Here is a 17,578-nt window from a genome sequence, read left to right on the forward strand (position 1 = left end):
GTCCAGAAGCCGGCGACTGATCTGCCTCGCCCGGGAAGAGCGCAATGATGGTGCCAACTTGGGCCATTGAAGCAACGTCCTCCACAACTAGATTGAAGAACAAAAAACGACAGCAACTTGTCTGTTCCCCTTCCCCCAATTCCCCAATAAAAAAATCTTTAAAAAAAAAACATTAGAAATCCTAAGGCCAAACATTATTTGGAAAAATGCACATTTTTCCATCTAGGATTAAAATTTTCTTCACATATTTTTAAACATAACTTTCAATGATTAAATTCTAATAGTTAATGTTTCTAAATTGCAGCATCACTATTGCTTGAGTTATACAATTGAAAGGGAGGTATTGTATAATAAAGAATTTTTCTGGTCTTTGTCCAAGGTTCCTGGGAAGTAACCTCTAAGTCCTTGGAATTTCCCCAGTGACAGGAGTGTCTTTGTTATTCACCAGGAGTGCCTGGGACAGGACCTGAGTTAATGCAAGGAGAACCCTCCAATGGGGGCTGACCACACCAGAAAGACCAACCATGTGATTAGAGGGTTGGGTCCTTGAGTCCTGTGAGATCAGTCTGACCTCTGGGGAGGGGAGGGTCTGGGAGGGACTAAGTTCAATCACGTGGTCAATGATTCAGTCAATCAGGCCCATATAAAGAAATCCTTATAAGAACTCTGACCACTGAAACTCAGTGAACTCCCTGGTTAGTGACACACATCAACGTGCCAGGAGGGAACTGTGCCCTGAGGACAGAGAAGCTTCTAGTTTGGGACCTTTCCAGGCCTCTCCCTGTGTCTCTTTATTTGGCTGGTCCTGATCTGTATTATTTGTAATACAACTGTACTATAATACAGTGCTTTGCTAAGTTCTGTGAGTCATTCTAGTGAATTACCAAACCTGAGGGGTAGTGGGTTCCACATTTGCAGCCAATTGGGCTGAGCCGTGGGTGGCGCAGAGTGAGGGCAGTCTTGTGAAGAGCAGTGAGTGCCCTCAACCTGTGGAGGCTGTTACCACCAGGTAGTCAATGCCAGAACTGCATTGCAGGAGGAAAGTATGAATCCTATTTTACAATATATAAACTATGATAGTGGGACCCCAGTTAGAACCATATCTTATGAGCAACTTTTGAACTAACTACACTACAAACACCCACGTGACAGTGGTCTCTTTTGACTGGAGCTGTCCATGTATTCCATCACTCTCATGTTACAGGTGGAAAAATGTTTTTTAAGTTGTATGATTACCTCAAGGTCATAAATTCTATTACTACAAGCTGGGAAAAAATATAACCAAGTGTGGATGATATTTCTTTCCTGACTCTAATATCAAGTTGATTTACAAAAACACTGGAAACTTGTACTTTCAGAGATGTATACTTTGTGTTCTGGGGGGAGGAGAATAGGGGGGAGTCAAAACAATTACCTGCAATTCATCTCCTCCTGCTGGTGGCAGTAGTAAAACAAACATGTCAACCATATCAGCAACAGCAAACTCCGATTGGCCCACACCTGGAATTTTAAATCACAACTATATACTAAAATATTCAGAGTAACGTGAGCCTCAATTACACTGACCATCATTTCCACTGCGCTGCCTTCACTCATACAATCACACACTCAACCGGATCCCACTTTAAACACCCCACTTCATAGGGTTTACCTTCCCACATTCCCATCTCACTCCCTCCCATCTTCCCAGCGGTCTTGGTCTTTGGTTGAATGGAGACCCTCAAGGCCTCCATCCTCTCCCCACTCCGGTAGCTCTTTCTTGGCTTTCCCGTTATCAGTGAGCAATTTGAACACCGCAATTCTAATCTCAGACCACGCCTATCAATACTTTCAGCTCTCTTGCCTTCTCATCCTTCTAAGTCAGCTCTGCAAACCCCCACCCATGGATCAATCCAACTGTGTTCCAGCCTCTATATCCTGCTGGAGAAATCGCTCAACTGTGTGGCTCTAAGTGACCCTACAGGGTCATGGGCTCCAGCGTCTGCTGCACATTCCTCACGGCCCAGCAAAAGCCATGCCCTACGTGGCCTGTCAGCTTCCTTCCCATTGCTCACAGCAGCTGTTACAACACTCACTGTCCGTGACCTCCCCACATGAGGATGACTTCAGCGAAACACAGGCAAGAACTTCCTCAGCTCCCCCGGCCCGCCACAAATACGCAGATCTGAGTACAAGCTCGGCCTTGCTGCCTCCTGTCCAGACCCGGGGGCTGAAGATCGCCCGCTTTCCTTCGCACCTCTGGGCCCTCGCGCTGCCTTCTCTCTAACCTCGCCTTCGTCTACAGGCTCCTGTCCCTCAGCACATCACACAAATTGAACTCCAGTCTTTCTCACCTGAAAACCAAACAAGAAAAGAATAAGACAAACACTCACAGTCTCCTCCAGTCATCACCAGATTTCTCACTTTCTCTGTATTGCTAAGTTTCTATTGGGTTGTTGGAAAAGTAATAACGTATTTTTTCTACGTTTTTTGCTGCAAAAATGCATGGTAGTTTTCTGACAACCCAACAGATAAAAGCAATATATGCTCACTGTCATTTGACTGCTTACTTCCCTTAATTAATCTCAGTCCACTGAAACCTGATTTTCACATTCCCCGCCCCACTAAGCCTCCTCTCAAAACTCTCTCCTTCCTTGGTGTGGCAGACTTCTAGCTGCCCAGTGGATATTTCTTCTTCCCTATTTCCTTACCCCAGTATTACTGGGAGCATCAAGGTACCAGGTGAGAGACCACATTCACCCCTTTCAGCTAGAGATGATTAATGAGTGAAAGCAAATCATTAGATGGGGGATCCAGGAAAGATTTTTTTCTTTAAAGAGCCAGGAGGTACACCTCTTCTGCCTGCCCCTTCTCCCTTCCTTCTACCTGGAACACAGATGTGACAGAGCCTCATCAGCCATCTTTTAACCATGAGCAACCTTGAAGACGGAAATGAAGTGCTAAGAACGGAAAGCAGAGAGAGAAGCCTGGGACACTGAGGGCATGGTAGGACCACCACACCTGCTTGGGGCTGCCTTCTTTTATTTACAAAAAAGCAAACCTTCTCATCTGAGTCCCAGTTTTGAGTCTCTGGGACAAGCAGCCAAATGCAACTTCTAGGTGACACGCTTGGTTTTTATGGTCCGCTTCTCCCTGGATTCCCCTGCTGCCGCTCAGGCGACCTTTCCTCCATCCACCCTTAGATGGCAGAGCTTCTAGTCTTTAGCCCCCTCTCTTTACTGTAACCTGCCTTCACACTCTCTGCGAATCCTGAGCAAACCGCAGTTCTCTGAGTTGGCCACGTTCTCTCACTCACCTGTGTCTGCAAATGCCCTTGAGCCCGCACTTTATGTAGTTCCAATTCTTCCTTCAAAACTGAGTCTAACTGTCACCTCTTCCCAGAAGTCTTCCCTGATCCCCAAATCTGAGTCAGGTGTCACAAACATTTATCACACAGTAATATACTAGACTGTCCACAAAAAATGTGAACTTTGGGGGCTTCCATTTCAGTACTTTCATCATGTATAATTATGTGCTAGGGATATAAAGATGAAATAAAACATGGCCGTGTATTTGAGAGGCACCCAATTACATTAACGTTCTTAGCAAATACTGTAGACATATGTAAGGTGCTTAAACAAAACAGGTGTTTTCTTCAAGTACTGTTTCCATAGGTCATCCTGGTGCTTACAGTTCTCCTCTGGCACTTATACCATACCACCGTGTACAACAGTTATCCAGATACATGGCTTATTTTTCTTTCCTTTAAGGGTAAGATTATAGATGCTCATATCTATATACATGTTCATATCTATAGAACCTGAGATATCTTGAATTACACCTTTAGTAAATATCTGCTGAATGAACAAAATGAAATTAGCTGTCACTCATTTTTATGTAGAGTCCTTTAGAACAGTATTTGACTGTTATGAAGTAGAAAATCACACTCACCTACGGTTTCAATAAGAATGATGTCATATCCCCCTCCTTCACACAACAGAATAGCTTCATTTGTGGTTCTTGTCACACCTCCTAAAGTGCCTCTAGTAGGAGATGGCCTGATGTATGCATTCATATCTCTTGATAACTCAGTCATTCGGGTTTTATCACCCAACAATGATCCTAAAACACAGTTACATTTTGTCATCATGAAAACACCTATAAGGGCCAATTCTCAATCAGCCAATTCCTAGGTAACGTGCTTTATGACATTTGTCCCAAAAATCTCAAATTGTTTTTCATATTATCAAACCTTCCCCCCACACAGTATATAATGACAAATTAATCTTTTTAACATTTCAAGCCCCTCGAAACCTGTAACGTCTTCCCACTGACTAGAGGTTCATATCTAGATTCTTCAGCCTAGTGCTGAAGGCCCTCAGCATGGAGCCCTACGTGGCCTGTCTAACTTTGGCTTCTATTAGTCCCGAACCAATCTTCCATCGCAGCTAAGGTGGTTTTTTTACTGTGACGTTAACATTACTGTGTTTATGGCTCTTAACTGGGAATGATTTTGCTCCCGGAGGAAATCTAGCAATATCTCGAGATATTTTCACTTGTCACAACTAGTGGCATAGGAGGCTACTGGCATCTGGCGGGTGGAGGCCACGGATAATGCTTCAACGTGGACAGATGCCACAACAAAGAATGTCCTTAGTACCAAGGTCAAGAAGCCCTGCTTTAACATCAGTTCCTTGCCTAAAGGACCACGTCTCACATTCTAAATGATTGTTCACAGTAGGCAATTAAATTAATACCAATGGAACAGAACTGGTGATGTTTCAGGCTTTACTGCAGTATTTTGACAAACATCAATACTTGCAAATTCTAAAAAACTGAAAGCCCTGGAACTACTGAAATTACCTTTAACTTCTTTCTTTAGCCATTTACTAACATTTGAAAGTGTAGTGCTGTTCCAACCTAAATGTTAATAGTCACTCTGCCTAAGAACTAACTTTTCCACATAAAATTGATACTAAACATTCAAAAGTTCCTTCAAGATATGATCTTTTCCCTTTTGATTCCAGTTCAGAGTTCTCATAGGTTCTAATTCTAGAGCTCAGACCTACCACATATCTCAACTGTTATTTACTGCACATAAAATTTTTTCTAAAGTAATTTTCTGCATGAAATCACCTCTGTGTAAGTCAACAATCTGCCAAAACTATACTTTATTCTCCTATATATCCGAACACACTGAACTAGACATTATGAAATTACTCTCCCATATAATTGTTTTTGCCAATGAATCCAAAACTGTTGGATGCAGACCCTAGGGAGGTCTCACAGGTACTGCAGGGGGTCTGGGAATACAAAGCACAAGGAGGATTGATTATGGGCCAAAAACTAATGCTTCTCAAACTTTAATGTAATGTTATTTTTCAAATGGATATACTGTTGCGATAAGGTAGAAATCTACACTTACATTGTCCTGTTTATCTTTGTGTATTTTTTCTTTCAAAGTCTCTATATATTTTTACCTGGGAAAGAGACCCTCATTTTTGGTTTGAGAAAGATCAGGAACCACATAGCTAAGCAACTTTAATCTATCTTAAGCCAACGTTTCCGCTAGTATTATCTTAAGCTACTATTTTCTTTTGCTGTTGCAAGTATTCTAGAATATTATGAAAGTGGGGGGGAAAGGCCTTCTCACCTATATGAAAATGAGGGCCACTATAAAAAAACTCTTTGTTCAGGTACGTACCTTTAACAAAGTTCTTACATTGTAAATAATATATTGATATGAATTTAATCTTTAACCTTGGGAATATAAATTGTATTTTGCAGTTAACCTTTTTATTATAGTGAATCAAAAGTTGTGAATGTTCTCAGCTAAATTTCTCAATGGGTGGTAACAGGAATTCTTGTCTACCTTTCTATTATCCTAAGGTCCTTAAAACCCACAGCATACAAACCAAACACTTCCACAAAGCACTCTGTATTTTGCCCTTCACAACACACATTACATTGTAATGGCCTGTGTTTCCCTCATGTGATATAAAGCGCCATCAGACCAAAAGGTCTTATTTACCGTTAGACAATGCAGTCCCTTCCTTGCACAATGCCTCACCTATAGTAGGCACTGAAACACTTGTTAAATGAAGAACTGTAATGTGAGAAGCTTAAATCATAAAGAAGGGTAAGAGAAGAAACCTTTCCTGAGTATTTATATGGTATGCTTTATGTTTTCCTTAAATGATCCTTTGGGGAACTACATTTATTCATTATATTTCTGATGAGCTGCAAATTAACTTTGAGTGACGGCATGACCTCCAATCAGTAAGTAATTGCTGAGCACTGTATGCAACGTGCTTCGCTAAGTGCTGCAGGGGAGCAGTTGTGTATTACACGGGCCCTCTAAGAGCTTTCTGTTGGGCTGAACATGTAATATAAACAGGTGACAAGTTATAAAGAGCAATAGGTTTGTTTTTCTTTTAAGCTTAAGAGATGTTACAACATTAAGAGGATAATAATGAATGAGTAAGGACCCATTTTCTGAATTGTGCAGGGGATGATGTAGCCAGGAAAAAACGACAGGAGGGAAGAGGGGCCTAACTTCAGGCCTCAATAGACAAAGGGCTGAAATTCGCTTTTGATTATCTTCAACTTCTGGCAGTGTTTTCCCAGTTCTCTAAGTACCAAGGCTACTCCTGGGCTAACCTTGTCTGTAGAGCCCAGTGTCCGAAACTACCTCCCCTCAGCCTCCACTGGTCCACCGGAACTCCCTTCACTGTGACCAAACTCAGCTAGAGGTTAGAAGTCACCTGACTACGCAAATTCCCGCTAAATTGTAACAGAAAACCCCACGAGCCCTAACTCTGCGATTTAAAAAGAATCAGCAATACTCACCACCACTAGTACAAGAAGACGGGTCCACAGCCAGCACAGATAATTTGTGCCCTCTCTCAGTAAGCATTTTCCCAAAATATTCTATAAAGGTTGATTTTCCAGCACCCGGGGGCCCAGACAATCCTATAGTGAAAAGAGATCTTCTAATTTAATGAAATAAATGAAATCAGCACTATGATGAGCTCTATTAAAGTATTAGACTACCTTCTGTTCCTTCTAATTTATTAAAACTGTCTTTAATGTGTTTTAACATTTCCTAAAAGAGTAAATGAAAAATCCACTGATTTATCTAGTTCCTGAGTAATAGGGATACAGGAAGGAAATAATTCCGAGTTCCATATGTTCACCAAATTCACTTGTAAAAATCTGTCTTTTTACTACAATGTGGACCTTTTGGGGCAGACTTCATTACCTATGCTATCAATGTGCTGAATTTCTACATCTGCCCACCTCTCATCATGATCAGTAATGATCCCACCCATCCCAATTTTGTACTTTATCTTCCCATTGAAAAATCAACTTATGACTCTAGAAATTGCCAGTGATTAAGTTTTCTATTTATAAAAGATAAATTTTTCATCTCACCCATAACTCAAAGAATACATAATTTGTCTTAAGAAAAGCAGGAAGTTCCCCTACTTGGAGAGCTAGTAGAAAACGGCAGGTAAGAGCACAAACTCTGGAGCCAATTGGTCAGTTCTATTTCTAGTTCTGCCTCTTATGAGCTGTGTAATCTTGGGTAAGTTCCTTAACCATTCTGTACCTCAGTACACTCTGCAAATGGATATAATGGCACCTATCTCTTCACATTGTTGTAAGGATTAAATGAGGTAATACTGGCAATAAATTTAGAACAGCTCATGGCATAAAGTAAGAGATACACAAGTGTATGTTCAATAAAGTATATAAAACATAAGCATTTAATTGTAACTATATTCAAAAGTATGCATGGCATATAGTATGCTTGGTGCCTTCCCATAATTTTCAGAGCATGTCTCAGTCTTAAACATCTTTATGGTGTTGAGTAAACACTTTTTGCTTTTATTTATAATAGTGACAAAATAACTGCAATAAAGACATAGGTTTGTAAGTCCTAATAAAATGGAAGAACCAGAACAACAACACTGCAAAACTGTGAGTTGCTAGTTGTGTGTGTTGCCACTTAACTCCAGATATTTCTGGGACATTTTTTCTTCTAAGAATCTCTAAAGCCTAACAGGTAAACACTCTGTCATAACTGAAATTTCTCTTTGGGAGTTTGCTGTTTTGTTTGTCTACAATACATAAAGATTATGTATTCCTCTCAAAATGAGGGCGCCCTCCATGAGGGCAGAATAAGATGCGTGAAAAACCACAGTTGGTGAGCTCTTTTTGAAATTATCTTTAAAGCATTTATACCTGTTACTCTAAAAATGAAGAGGTTTTTGTCCCCATGTCGCCAATAAACTGAGACATAAAAGTCTAATGGAATGCCAGTCCGTTTTTAAGTGTATTTACTCATCCCCCACAAAGTTTCTGCGCCTCGCCCGCCATTTCAAGTTGTCTTTAATAAGAGGGTTGGCTGGAATCACCTAATTCGCCATCACAAAAAGCTCTCGTGCTACCCAAAACTGACCTGCGTATTTCCTGATGGTCAAACATATCTAAATTATTTTAAAATGCACAATTTCAAAAATATAGCAAGCTTATTTGCAATTACAGAAACAAGTCAATTGCTCAAGAAATTAAATGAACATCTAATATGTGACAGAAAATAAATATGGTCTCTTTAAAATACATTTTGGTATTGAGATCACTCCCAGAAACTCTAACAAAAAGTATCTGAAAGAAGTGATACTTGCCTGTAGAAAGACTAATGAAACACCCAAGTAATAGAATTTTGAAATGTGAGACGAATAATGACAGCTGATAAAAGCACCAAAACAGGGAATTCACTTTAGGCTAGTAAGCAGAAGGACTACTGAGAGGAAGGGGTAAGCTGGTTAACAGTTACTCCCTATTCATATCTTTATTCTGGGAGCCATAGCAAGATTCTTCCCAACAGAAATCTTACATTTTTCTTTAAAATACAGAGCCTTGGTTCAAATGGCCATGGCATTTTTTTTCCAACATAGCAAGACTAATATTTGCAAACAAAAAGCATTTAAAATTCATCTCAAGTTCTGACAAGAAAAAAAAAATAGAATGCAAACTATTTAGATTTTTTTAAAAGAAGAGAATTTAGAAAAATATTTACTGGACTGAAAAAAAAAAAAAAAGACTGACCCACTCGAAATGCTCTTGGCTTTCCTTTATTTGACTGTTCTTGTTCTTTGTGGTACATCAAGACTTTCTGAAGAAGCACCTGGGCTAACTCTTTTTTCCTGCTGTGAGTTGATTCTATAAGTGTTATGGCCTCCGCTAAGTGGGCCCTTTGTCCTTGAATTAAACCAGTATAAAGTTTATCCACAAATCTTTGTTCTTTATCAGAAAGTCTTTCTGTGTGTTCCTTTAAGGTTGTTTGTACGCATAATTTTCTTTTTAAACCGTTTGACAGCAGCATCCACTTTGCACAATGGAGTCTAAGAGAATCAAATGGCTGAGCACATGGGCTTCCTGATCTGAGGTGAGTACTTGAGTGAAAGATGAAGTGGTAACATCGGAAAGGTGTTCTCAAAAGGCGTTTTAGGAAATGCTGGTGATGATGTTGTAGCAGCACGGGAACATTCATTTTGTTTGTAGCTGAAGGAAACAATGGAAGCTTTTTTGGCTCAATGTGATTTGTGATTCTCTAAAAGAAAGAAAAACATATTTTGCCAGTTCAATATACAACTAAGATACTGAAGTAGTGAAACTACAAGCTTTTGTGTTTTCCCTATATTCTAAAACACACATAATCAGGGTTCTTGGTAGGACAAATGGGTGAAAGTTTCTTACCAAGACCCCTTCTGCCTATGGTTAATATTAAGAGTAACCCACGTCATGGAACTGTTGCTCTACTGTGAAAGGCAACATACATTCAAATTTTCTTCTAAACAAATACACACCAAAAAACTCATTAGGGTAGAAATTTTATGTCATGCTTATTTTCTAAGGACTTTACATTCATCTTAACAATTTTCTCAGATCAAACATACGCTATTCTGAAGCTCATTTGAAAGGTTAAAAAAGGAATCCCTCTGGTGCTGGCCTTTTATTCATTCTTTACACAAGAAATGTGATTAGTAGTGCAGGCACTTGAGGCCTAAGTTTAGATACAGTATTTATTCAAGGCTTACCCTGGAACACAGATATATGCAAAGAATGGCCTAACATAAGCACACAAACAACAAGCCTTCACGTGAAATGAACTCTGAGGACAGTATACTAACCAGTTCAGTGTATTTCCCAGTATAGTCAGAACTGTCTGGGTGCTTATTATTAAAAATGCATGTTCTCAGCCCCACGAGTCAGAATCTCTGCAGGTAAGCACACTAAAGTTTGAACCACTATGGAATTAGATGAGGATCCTTTACTTGGATTTACTGATATTCTCCACTTCAAACTGTATTAGACAATGAAAGCTGACTCAATATGCCGAGAGTCAGGAAAGTACAGAGGTTATGAGCCATGGTCACTGTGAGTCTTTGCCACTTAAGCTCTAACGACCTTGAGCAAATTACTGAACCACTGTGCCTCAGCTTCCTCTAGAGTTGAGAGAATAGGTGAGAGAATAGGATGGCTGTGAGAACAAAATGAGTTCATTCATGTAAAAAGCTTGGAACAGTGTCTAGCACAGAGTAACAGCTCAATAAGCACTGGCTTTTATTATTATAACAATTTGTAAAACTTTAGTAAAAATTAGGCCATTGACCTAGCTTCCAGCGGCAAACTAATATTTAAAGACAAATGATACATATAAACTACCAAATTTGGGTTTATGATTACTTGAAAATTTTGGTACCTCAAATAAATTATTGCTCCAAAGTACCTCTCTAAACTGTATTTCAGTGGCCAATCAGCACAAAATTAATTTTTAGCTAAATAACATTAGGAAAAAGAAATAACATTTTTTTATTAGAACCAAAACTGCTCATCATTTTTCTGTTTTGAGTGGAAGGGGAAAGTTATTACTTCTGTTTGTACAATTAGTCTTATTCTAAAAGGATAATGCATAAAAATGTGTAAAAATGTTTCTAAAAACCAATTTAAAAACATCTACTACCATCCTTCAAACAAAGACTCAAAATGACATTTAAAACAAACAAAACACAGCCGCTATGGTAAAAAAAAAAACAAAACCCAAAATGTCTAAGATAAAATTTAGAATTTTTATAATTTTAATGAGAAATATCTAATAACTATTCATGATTTAATTTTTATCTTGCCATCCCCTGTAACTCGCTTCCTTATGCATTTAGATTTCTTCATAGTATGAGAATCAAGCTTGATGAGTCATTAATTTAGCCAGTTATTGTGACCATCGATATTCAATGTATATTTCTAAATTAGACATAAAATTAGCATATATACCCAAAAACCTAGTATAAAGAATTATGTGCAAGGTGAAAACAGTGATAATAGTGTTTTAGCCATGCTTCTATGCACAGAGATTCTATCAGAATCATTGTAGTAAGATTTGAAGTTCAATAGTACTCTGAAATAATGTGATGTACATGAGCTAGTGGCCATTTTTAAGCATGGTAGATTTTTTTTAAAAAAAACATCTGTATGCTATAATAAAAATTAGGTGTCCGCAATGCATATCTCCCACTTTTCTGCCTGACAAACTCCTACTCAGTTCAAATATCCCCTCTTCTAAGACACATCTTCCCCCACCTTTCCCAGGCAATCAAATGATTCTATCTTCAACGCTCCACAGCCTTTTATTTATAGCTCAGGTAGAGTAGTATTTGTCCTCTTATGTTCTAATTTATCTTTTTATAGCCCTCTCCCAACTAATTCTCATTCCTCATCACAGGTGACAATCCTCCCAGAGAAAAGACAGCATCTTATTCTTGATTTCCTCAGAATCTATGCTTGGCGCATGGTAACCTGTTAATCATGTTTGCTTTAAGGCTCATGAGTGGGTATTCTATCTACTTTATGTTGACCTAATATACTATAAAGTCTGAGTAATAATCTTAACCTGTGTGACCTGAGAATCTTTACTAAAAACATTCCACCTTCTAAGTTCCCTGTTTGAATCGAGGTAACTTAGACATCCAACTAATCTTCCAAACAGAAAGATAAGCTTGTAAGGAATCAAAACCCAGTAACAGGAGCATTACTAAATGAAAATATGTCCCCTTATAATAATGCAAGCAACATTCCCTAAATAAATGAGATGAATAAAATCATCTAGTAAATATATATATAGATTGCTCTAACATTTAAAATAGTGATTTCTTACAATTGCACTCTTTCTCAAAAATCCATGTCAACTATCTGACAAGTTTATGGTTTATACTGCAGGGTTCATCAATTTGGGATTCTGTTCTCTGCCCTTTGATGACAATACAAATCTTAAAAGGTTCTTAAGAGAAAAGAAAGAGCCAGGAAAAGGATAATACCATTTTACGCCATTCTTTTGCAAAACCACGAAGTTATCTAGATGTACATAATTCTAAGTTTTTACATCTTTAACTCTCTCCCTGGGGGCTGATTTTCTTGGTGCCCCCAATTCAGATGTGGACCATCTGAATGGCAGAGCAGCAGCTGCTAGCCATTATTAACGTTTATGATATGTGAGATATTGTGCATGCGTTTCCTCAGCTAAGATTTACAACAAAGGTGAGATTCTATTTTACAGGTGAGGCTCAGGAATGTTACACTGATTGGTCAAGGTCTCGCAACCAGCAGCAGAGCTCGGGAAAAACTATGGATTTCATAAATCCAGATATGTATGCTGTCAACTGTATATTATTACATAAAAAGAGGAGCAGTGTCATGTCACATCAAGAGAACATCAAATAACCCTTTACATTTGAATATGGAAAGGTGATGGCAAGCTGTTTATCTTCATTTCTTTATCTTTTTCTTCCTTTTTTTTTTTTTTTTGCTTAGGTCAAAATGAAAGATTAGTTTACATTTTCTGTGCAAATCTTATCAGTAGAAGATACCAATAATGTATTAGGTGACAGAACAGACCAAGTTCTTAAAATTTTTTAATGTTTTTTGCTCCACAGAGAATAATTCACACCTGATAACAAAAAGCATAACATATTTAAAGCAATTAATTTAACTAACCAGATTTTAAATAAGTCTAAATTTTTTTAAAAGCTAGTGTAACTCAGCCTTGTATGAGCAATTTTCTATATATATCTATCTCACAGGCACAACAGTCTCAGTCTACTGGAGTGGCAAAATCATGCAGGTAGGGAGAAGAAGGACTTCCCACTTGTTCGTGTAACTAAGCATCTTTTTCTGCTTTCTTATGGGAAGAAATCAAAGAATTTGGCCAATAATCAAATCGAACTGTTTCAATGAATTTTAATGATTCCTGGGAGGGAGTATGGTTTCATCCTGATTTTAAGCTGAGCACTACCAAAATACAAGAGAAAATTTTCAGCATTTACAACATTCAGCAAGACACCTCAAAGCACTGCCATTCCTAATAAACCAGGATGTTAATGTATTAATATACAAAGGAAAACATCGAGTGGGCAAAAATACTGAAATAGGCTGGTAAGTGCATCTCCTCCTCCCCTGCAAGGTTCATGTGGACAGCAGAGTTTAAGATTCATATTTGTTTTCCTCCAAAGTACAGTAAAACCTCGGATTGCGAGTAACGTGGTTTGTGAGTGTTTTGCAAGACAAGCAAACATTTCTAATACATTTTAATGTGGTAAACAAGTGATATCTTCCAATATAAGTAGTTTGTTTCCTGAACCAATTATGCTCGCAAACCAAGGTATTACTGTATCTTTTATATCCATTCCCTCCTCCCCAACCTCATTCCCACATTTCTCTATGATAATGGCTTTCAAGGTTTGATCACCATAGGAAAAAATATACTTACATCAGTCAACACACAGGCATATAAATGAAACAAGTTTCACAAAACATTATTTACTTCTGTTATGTGACACATTCTAATACAGTTTTTTCTTCTATTTTTTAAATGTAGATTGTAACCTACCAATGGGCACAACCTTAATGAAAAGCCCCATCTGCTATAGCCATCTCTATGACATTAATTCATCTTCCATACTAGTACGTATCCTCATAAAATCTAAATCTGACTATATTATGCCTCTGCTTAAAATATTTTAAAAGTTCCCTCTGCTGTGTCTGTAAAAAAATGTTTTTCTGTAATTCAGCCATTCACTCACTCAGCAAGTATTTAGTGAGAACCTACTGTATATTAGGCACTGAGCCAGGCCTTGGCATACATTAGCATGTGGGTCCAACATGGCTCCTAACATCGTGAAGTTTACAATCCAGCCAAGACAGTCATTACATAAATATTTCATACTCTTTTTGAGTGTTCTGACCCATCTCTCCAACTTAATTCATTCACCTCCTCCACTTTTACCACATTGCTGTAACTATTCTGATCTGCACACAGGTCCTGGGGAAAGCCATACTCTTTTATACATCTTGGCCATTGTCCTGTGATATTCCTTCACATTGGAATGCCCTTCTCTCCTTCAATCATCTCACAAATTCCTCCTTAGCCTTCAAGAATCAACTCAAGTTCCCTGGCCTCCTTCCCACGTCCTTTCAATTGTCCTATCTCTTGCCATCATATCACAACCCTCTATTATAGTAATGATCACACTGTTTTGTGATCGTTTTTTATGGTGTCACTCTTGCCTAGACTATGAGTTTTCTTTGTATCCACAATATAGCTTATTGCTCACAGAATAAATGAATGAATGTATGCTATAATTTTGTATGGGTCAATAACTCCATTATGCTGATTACTCAATGTTTGAAAACATACATTTTTCTAATTTTACAGTAAATATATATTTATTTTAAGGACTTTCTTTTTAAAGTCTGATTTCAATATATGGATGCCTTCCTTCATTAAAAATCTGCTCAGCAGCAGTCAGTCTGACTTGGGATATTTGTCTTGAAATTGATCCAACGAATATTTTCAATTTCAATAACCATTCTGGCAAGAAAAAGCATAGAGGATTTCCAAAATCAATACATTAGGTCAGTGTCCTTAGCACAGCACACTTCATACAGTCAATGCAGTGTTACACCATGTGTTTCCACTTCTCAATGCTAATCCCTTGATTTGAAGATAGGCCGTCAGATGCCATTAATCTGTTTTCCACTTCCCAGCACCCTCATAGAAGGTTTTACTTTCTCCTTTTCAATTAGTTTCAGGAATTTTGGTAGAGCAGAATTACTTTTTAAACAAGCAGCTTTAAAATAGGTCATTGTTATAGTAGTACAGGACACATGCTGAATTCATGCAGGAAATATTCTCAAGTTCTCTGTCCACTTTATCTTTTACCACTTTTCCAGTTAAGACTCCAATTTCCCAATTTCTACTTTTAGGTTTCAATCTAATTGGAAAGTCTCTAGTTTTCTAAATTCCATCACCATTAAATGTTTTGATTCATTTCCACTACTACCACCCTATTTCAAATCTGAACTAGTAGAGAGCTCTGAGACTAGCTATAGAACCTTGGCAATCTCTACTTCTCTCCATTAAAAAAATACTAAAATCAACACATTAGGGTTATAGTGAATATGAAATGAAATAGTGTTCATGAGAGAGCCTGGCAGAGGGCCTAGCATTAAGCAGGTGCTAATTAACTATAAGGAACCTTTTTTCTCTCTCCCCCCTCCCCAGTCTTCTGTCTTGGACTTCACAGCAAAATTCATATTGAACCGTGAATGTCATCGATCTCCTCACTATCCACCTCAAATTCCTCCAACAGTTCCCCACACCCTAGGACACTGGTTTTCAAAATGCCGTCCCCAATCCAGCTGCATCAGCATCACCTGAAAACTGATGAGAAAGGAAAATCCTCAGGCCCCACCCCAAACCTTCTGAATCAGAGACTCTGGAGGTGGAAGCCAGCAATTTCTTTTCATAAGCCTTCCAGATGATTCTGATTTATGTTCAAGTTTGACAACCATCAGAATAAAGTTCAGTCTGGAGTCAGGCATTGTAGGGTTTCCCAAATCAGTTTTCTTCCATTTACTGCACTTGCCTTCTCAGACCTCTTCTCTTCTAAGGAGGGTTTACTCATTATCTCTGCTTACTTTCCCAACAGAGATTTTTAATCACCTGTTATAGCCTCCCCTCTCGGACCCAGCTTAAATCCATTTTCTTAAATCCTTACCTGACCATCAGTTCCCAGGAATTTTTTTCCTCTTTCAATTCCAATTATTTCCGAATACCCAGGTGATAATCTGCAGAAGTCACAAACTGCCTGTTCCTGGGCCACGGAGGATGTGTTAAGTGAAATGGTTGCCAATAACATTAAAAAAATTTTTTAATTACATAAAAATATAGATTTTTCAGCCTCTGTTGAAGAAAAATCACATCTGTGTTTGAGGTACCCACATTCCCACATGGCAACAATCAGCTGAGAGGCAAATGTTTCAAGCAGTCACCAGCACTTTCCATGCCAAATACAGGTTTTTCTTTAGACAGCTTCAAATACCTCAAACCGTCATTTCTTTCCATTTCTCATGGTTATGGAACTTTTCACATGTTTATTTTGTCTCTCCTGATAGAATACAGCCCTCAAATTAATTGAACTGCTCTTTTAAGAAAAATTCTTATTACTTTGAACACAAAACGGTGTGACATGTTCACTACATAAAAGAATATTCTGGACACCCAAGACGACCCCAAAATGATTTAAGAATCTGCACAGAACTTCAGGAAACGTTTGTTTTTCAACAACTTGGAAAAGTTATAGTAATGTTTTTCATTTTGTTTTCCAAAGTATATGTATTAGGGCACAACTCTTAAGAAAGGTAATAAGAAATACATTTGCCTTAGGTTATCTTTCATTTTCTAGTGAGAAATACAGTATGTTTGCTGGAAGAGAGCTAGCCCATGCCCGGGCACAACACTGGACAGATCTGGATGCTGTTTAAACACTACTTTTATATCTTGCATTTTACTCCATAAAAGACGTTTTAGTTTCACTCTTTGGCAGTAGCTACATTGGACTATCCATGCTATGGTTAACCATTTGCCGGGTTTGGCAGCAGCAAGGGGCGAGCCTCCTAACTGTAGCATAACGGTAAACTCACAAACCTGCACAAAATGATGCAAGTTTAAAAACACTCTTTACAGATAATTCTTTTTAAGGGGAAAACAAACAACGAAACTTCCCTTTGAACCCATTTTGCCGACGCCTGCCTGTCCATACAACCAGCACCCCCAATATCACCCAATTCAATATCCTTTTTTTCCCAGCCCCAATTCCTCCAGGGGGCGCCCCCGGCGGCGGGTGGGCCCCTCGGCAGCCCGAGGCCAGTGCCCCAGAGCAGGCTCCGGACGCCGCACACAACCCCGATCCTGTACTCACCGCTCAGGCCGCGGAAGTGCCGCCTCGCCCCCGCCCCTTCCGCCGGAAGTGTTCTCTCTGCCGCGCGCAGGCGCAGCACCCACTGTCGGGCGCGTAGGCCTCGGTGGTGGGCGTGGCCAGGGTCCCGGCGGACGTGGCCGCGGGTTTCTGGCGTATGGGGAAGGGCGCGTGAGCATACCTGCCTGCTGACCTGCGGAGGGGTGCTGGGAACTGAAGCGGGAAGGGTGGCTTATGATTTTTCTTCAGGTCTAGATGGGATCTCTCGCCTGCTCAGTTCG

The 17,578-nt window shown here is 39.0% G+C and overlaps 1 protein-coding gene across 2 annotated transcripts in view; it reads right to left on the bottom strand.

The window, feature by feature from the left end:
- MMAA (metabolism of cobalamin associated A) overlaps positions 1-17,334 on the bottom strand; it is a 19,640-nt gene extending 2,306 nt beyond the window's left edge. The window contains exons 1-5 of one of the 2 annotated variants that reach the window (XM_019662042.1): positions 17,301-17,334; positions 9,094-9,598; positions 6,829-6,951; positions 3,931-4,101; positions 1,415-1,500 (exon numbers count right to left, since the gene is read on the bottom strand). In XM_019662042.1, coding sequence (XP_019517587.1) covers positions 1,415-1,500; positions 3,931-4,101; positions 6,829-6,951; positions 9,094-9,538 — 825 coding nt within the window. In that variant the 5' untranslated portion in view covers positions 9,539-9,598; positions 17,301-17,334. The other variant, XM_019662041.1, reaches the window with a different exon arrangement.
- Between the last annotated feature and the right edge of the window lie 244 nt (positions 17,335-17,578).

This window comes from Hipposideros armiger, unplaced genomic scaffold, assembly GCF_001890085.2.
Source record: "Hipposideros armiger isolate ML-2016 unplaced genomic scaffold, ASM189008v1 scaffold_364, whole genome shotgun sequence".
Lineage (NCBI taxonomy): Eukaryota > Metazoa > Chordata > Mammalia > Chiroptera > Hipposideridae > Hipposideros > Hipposideros armiger.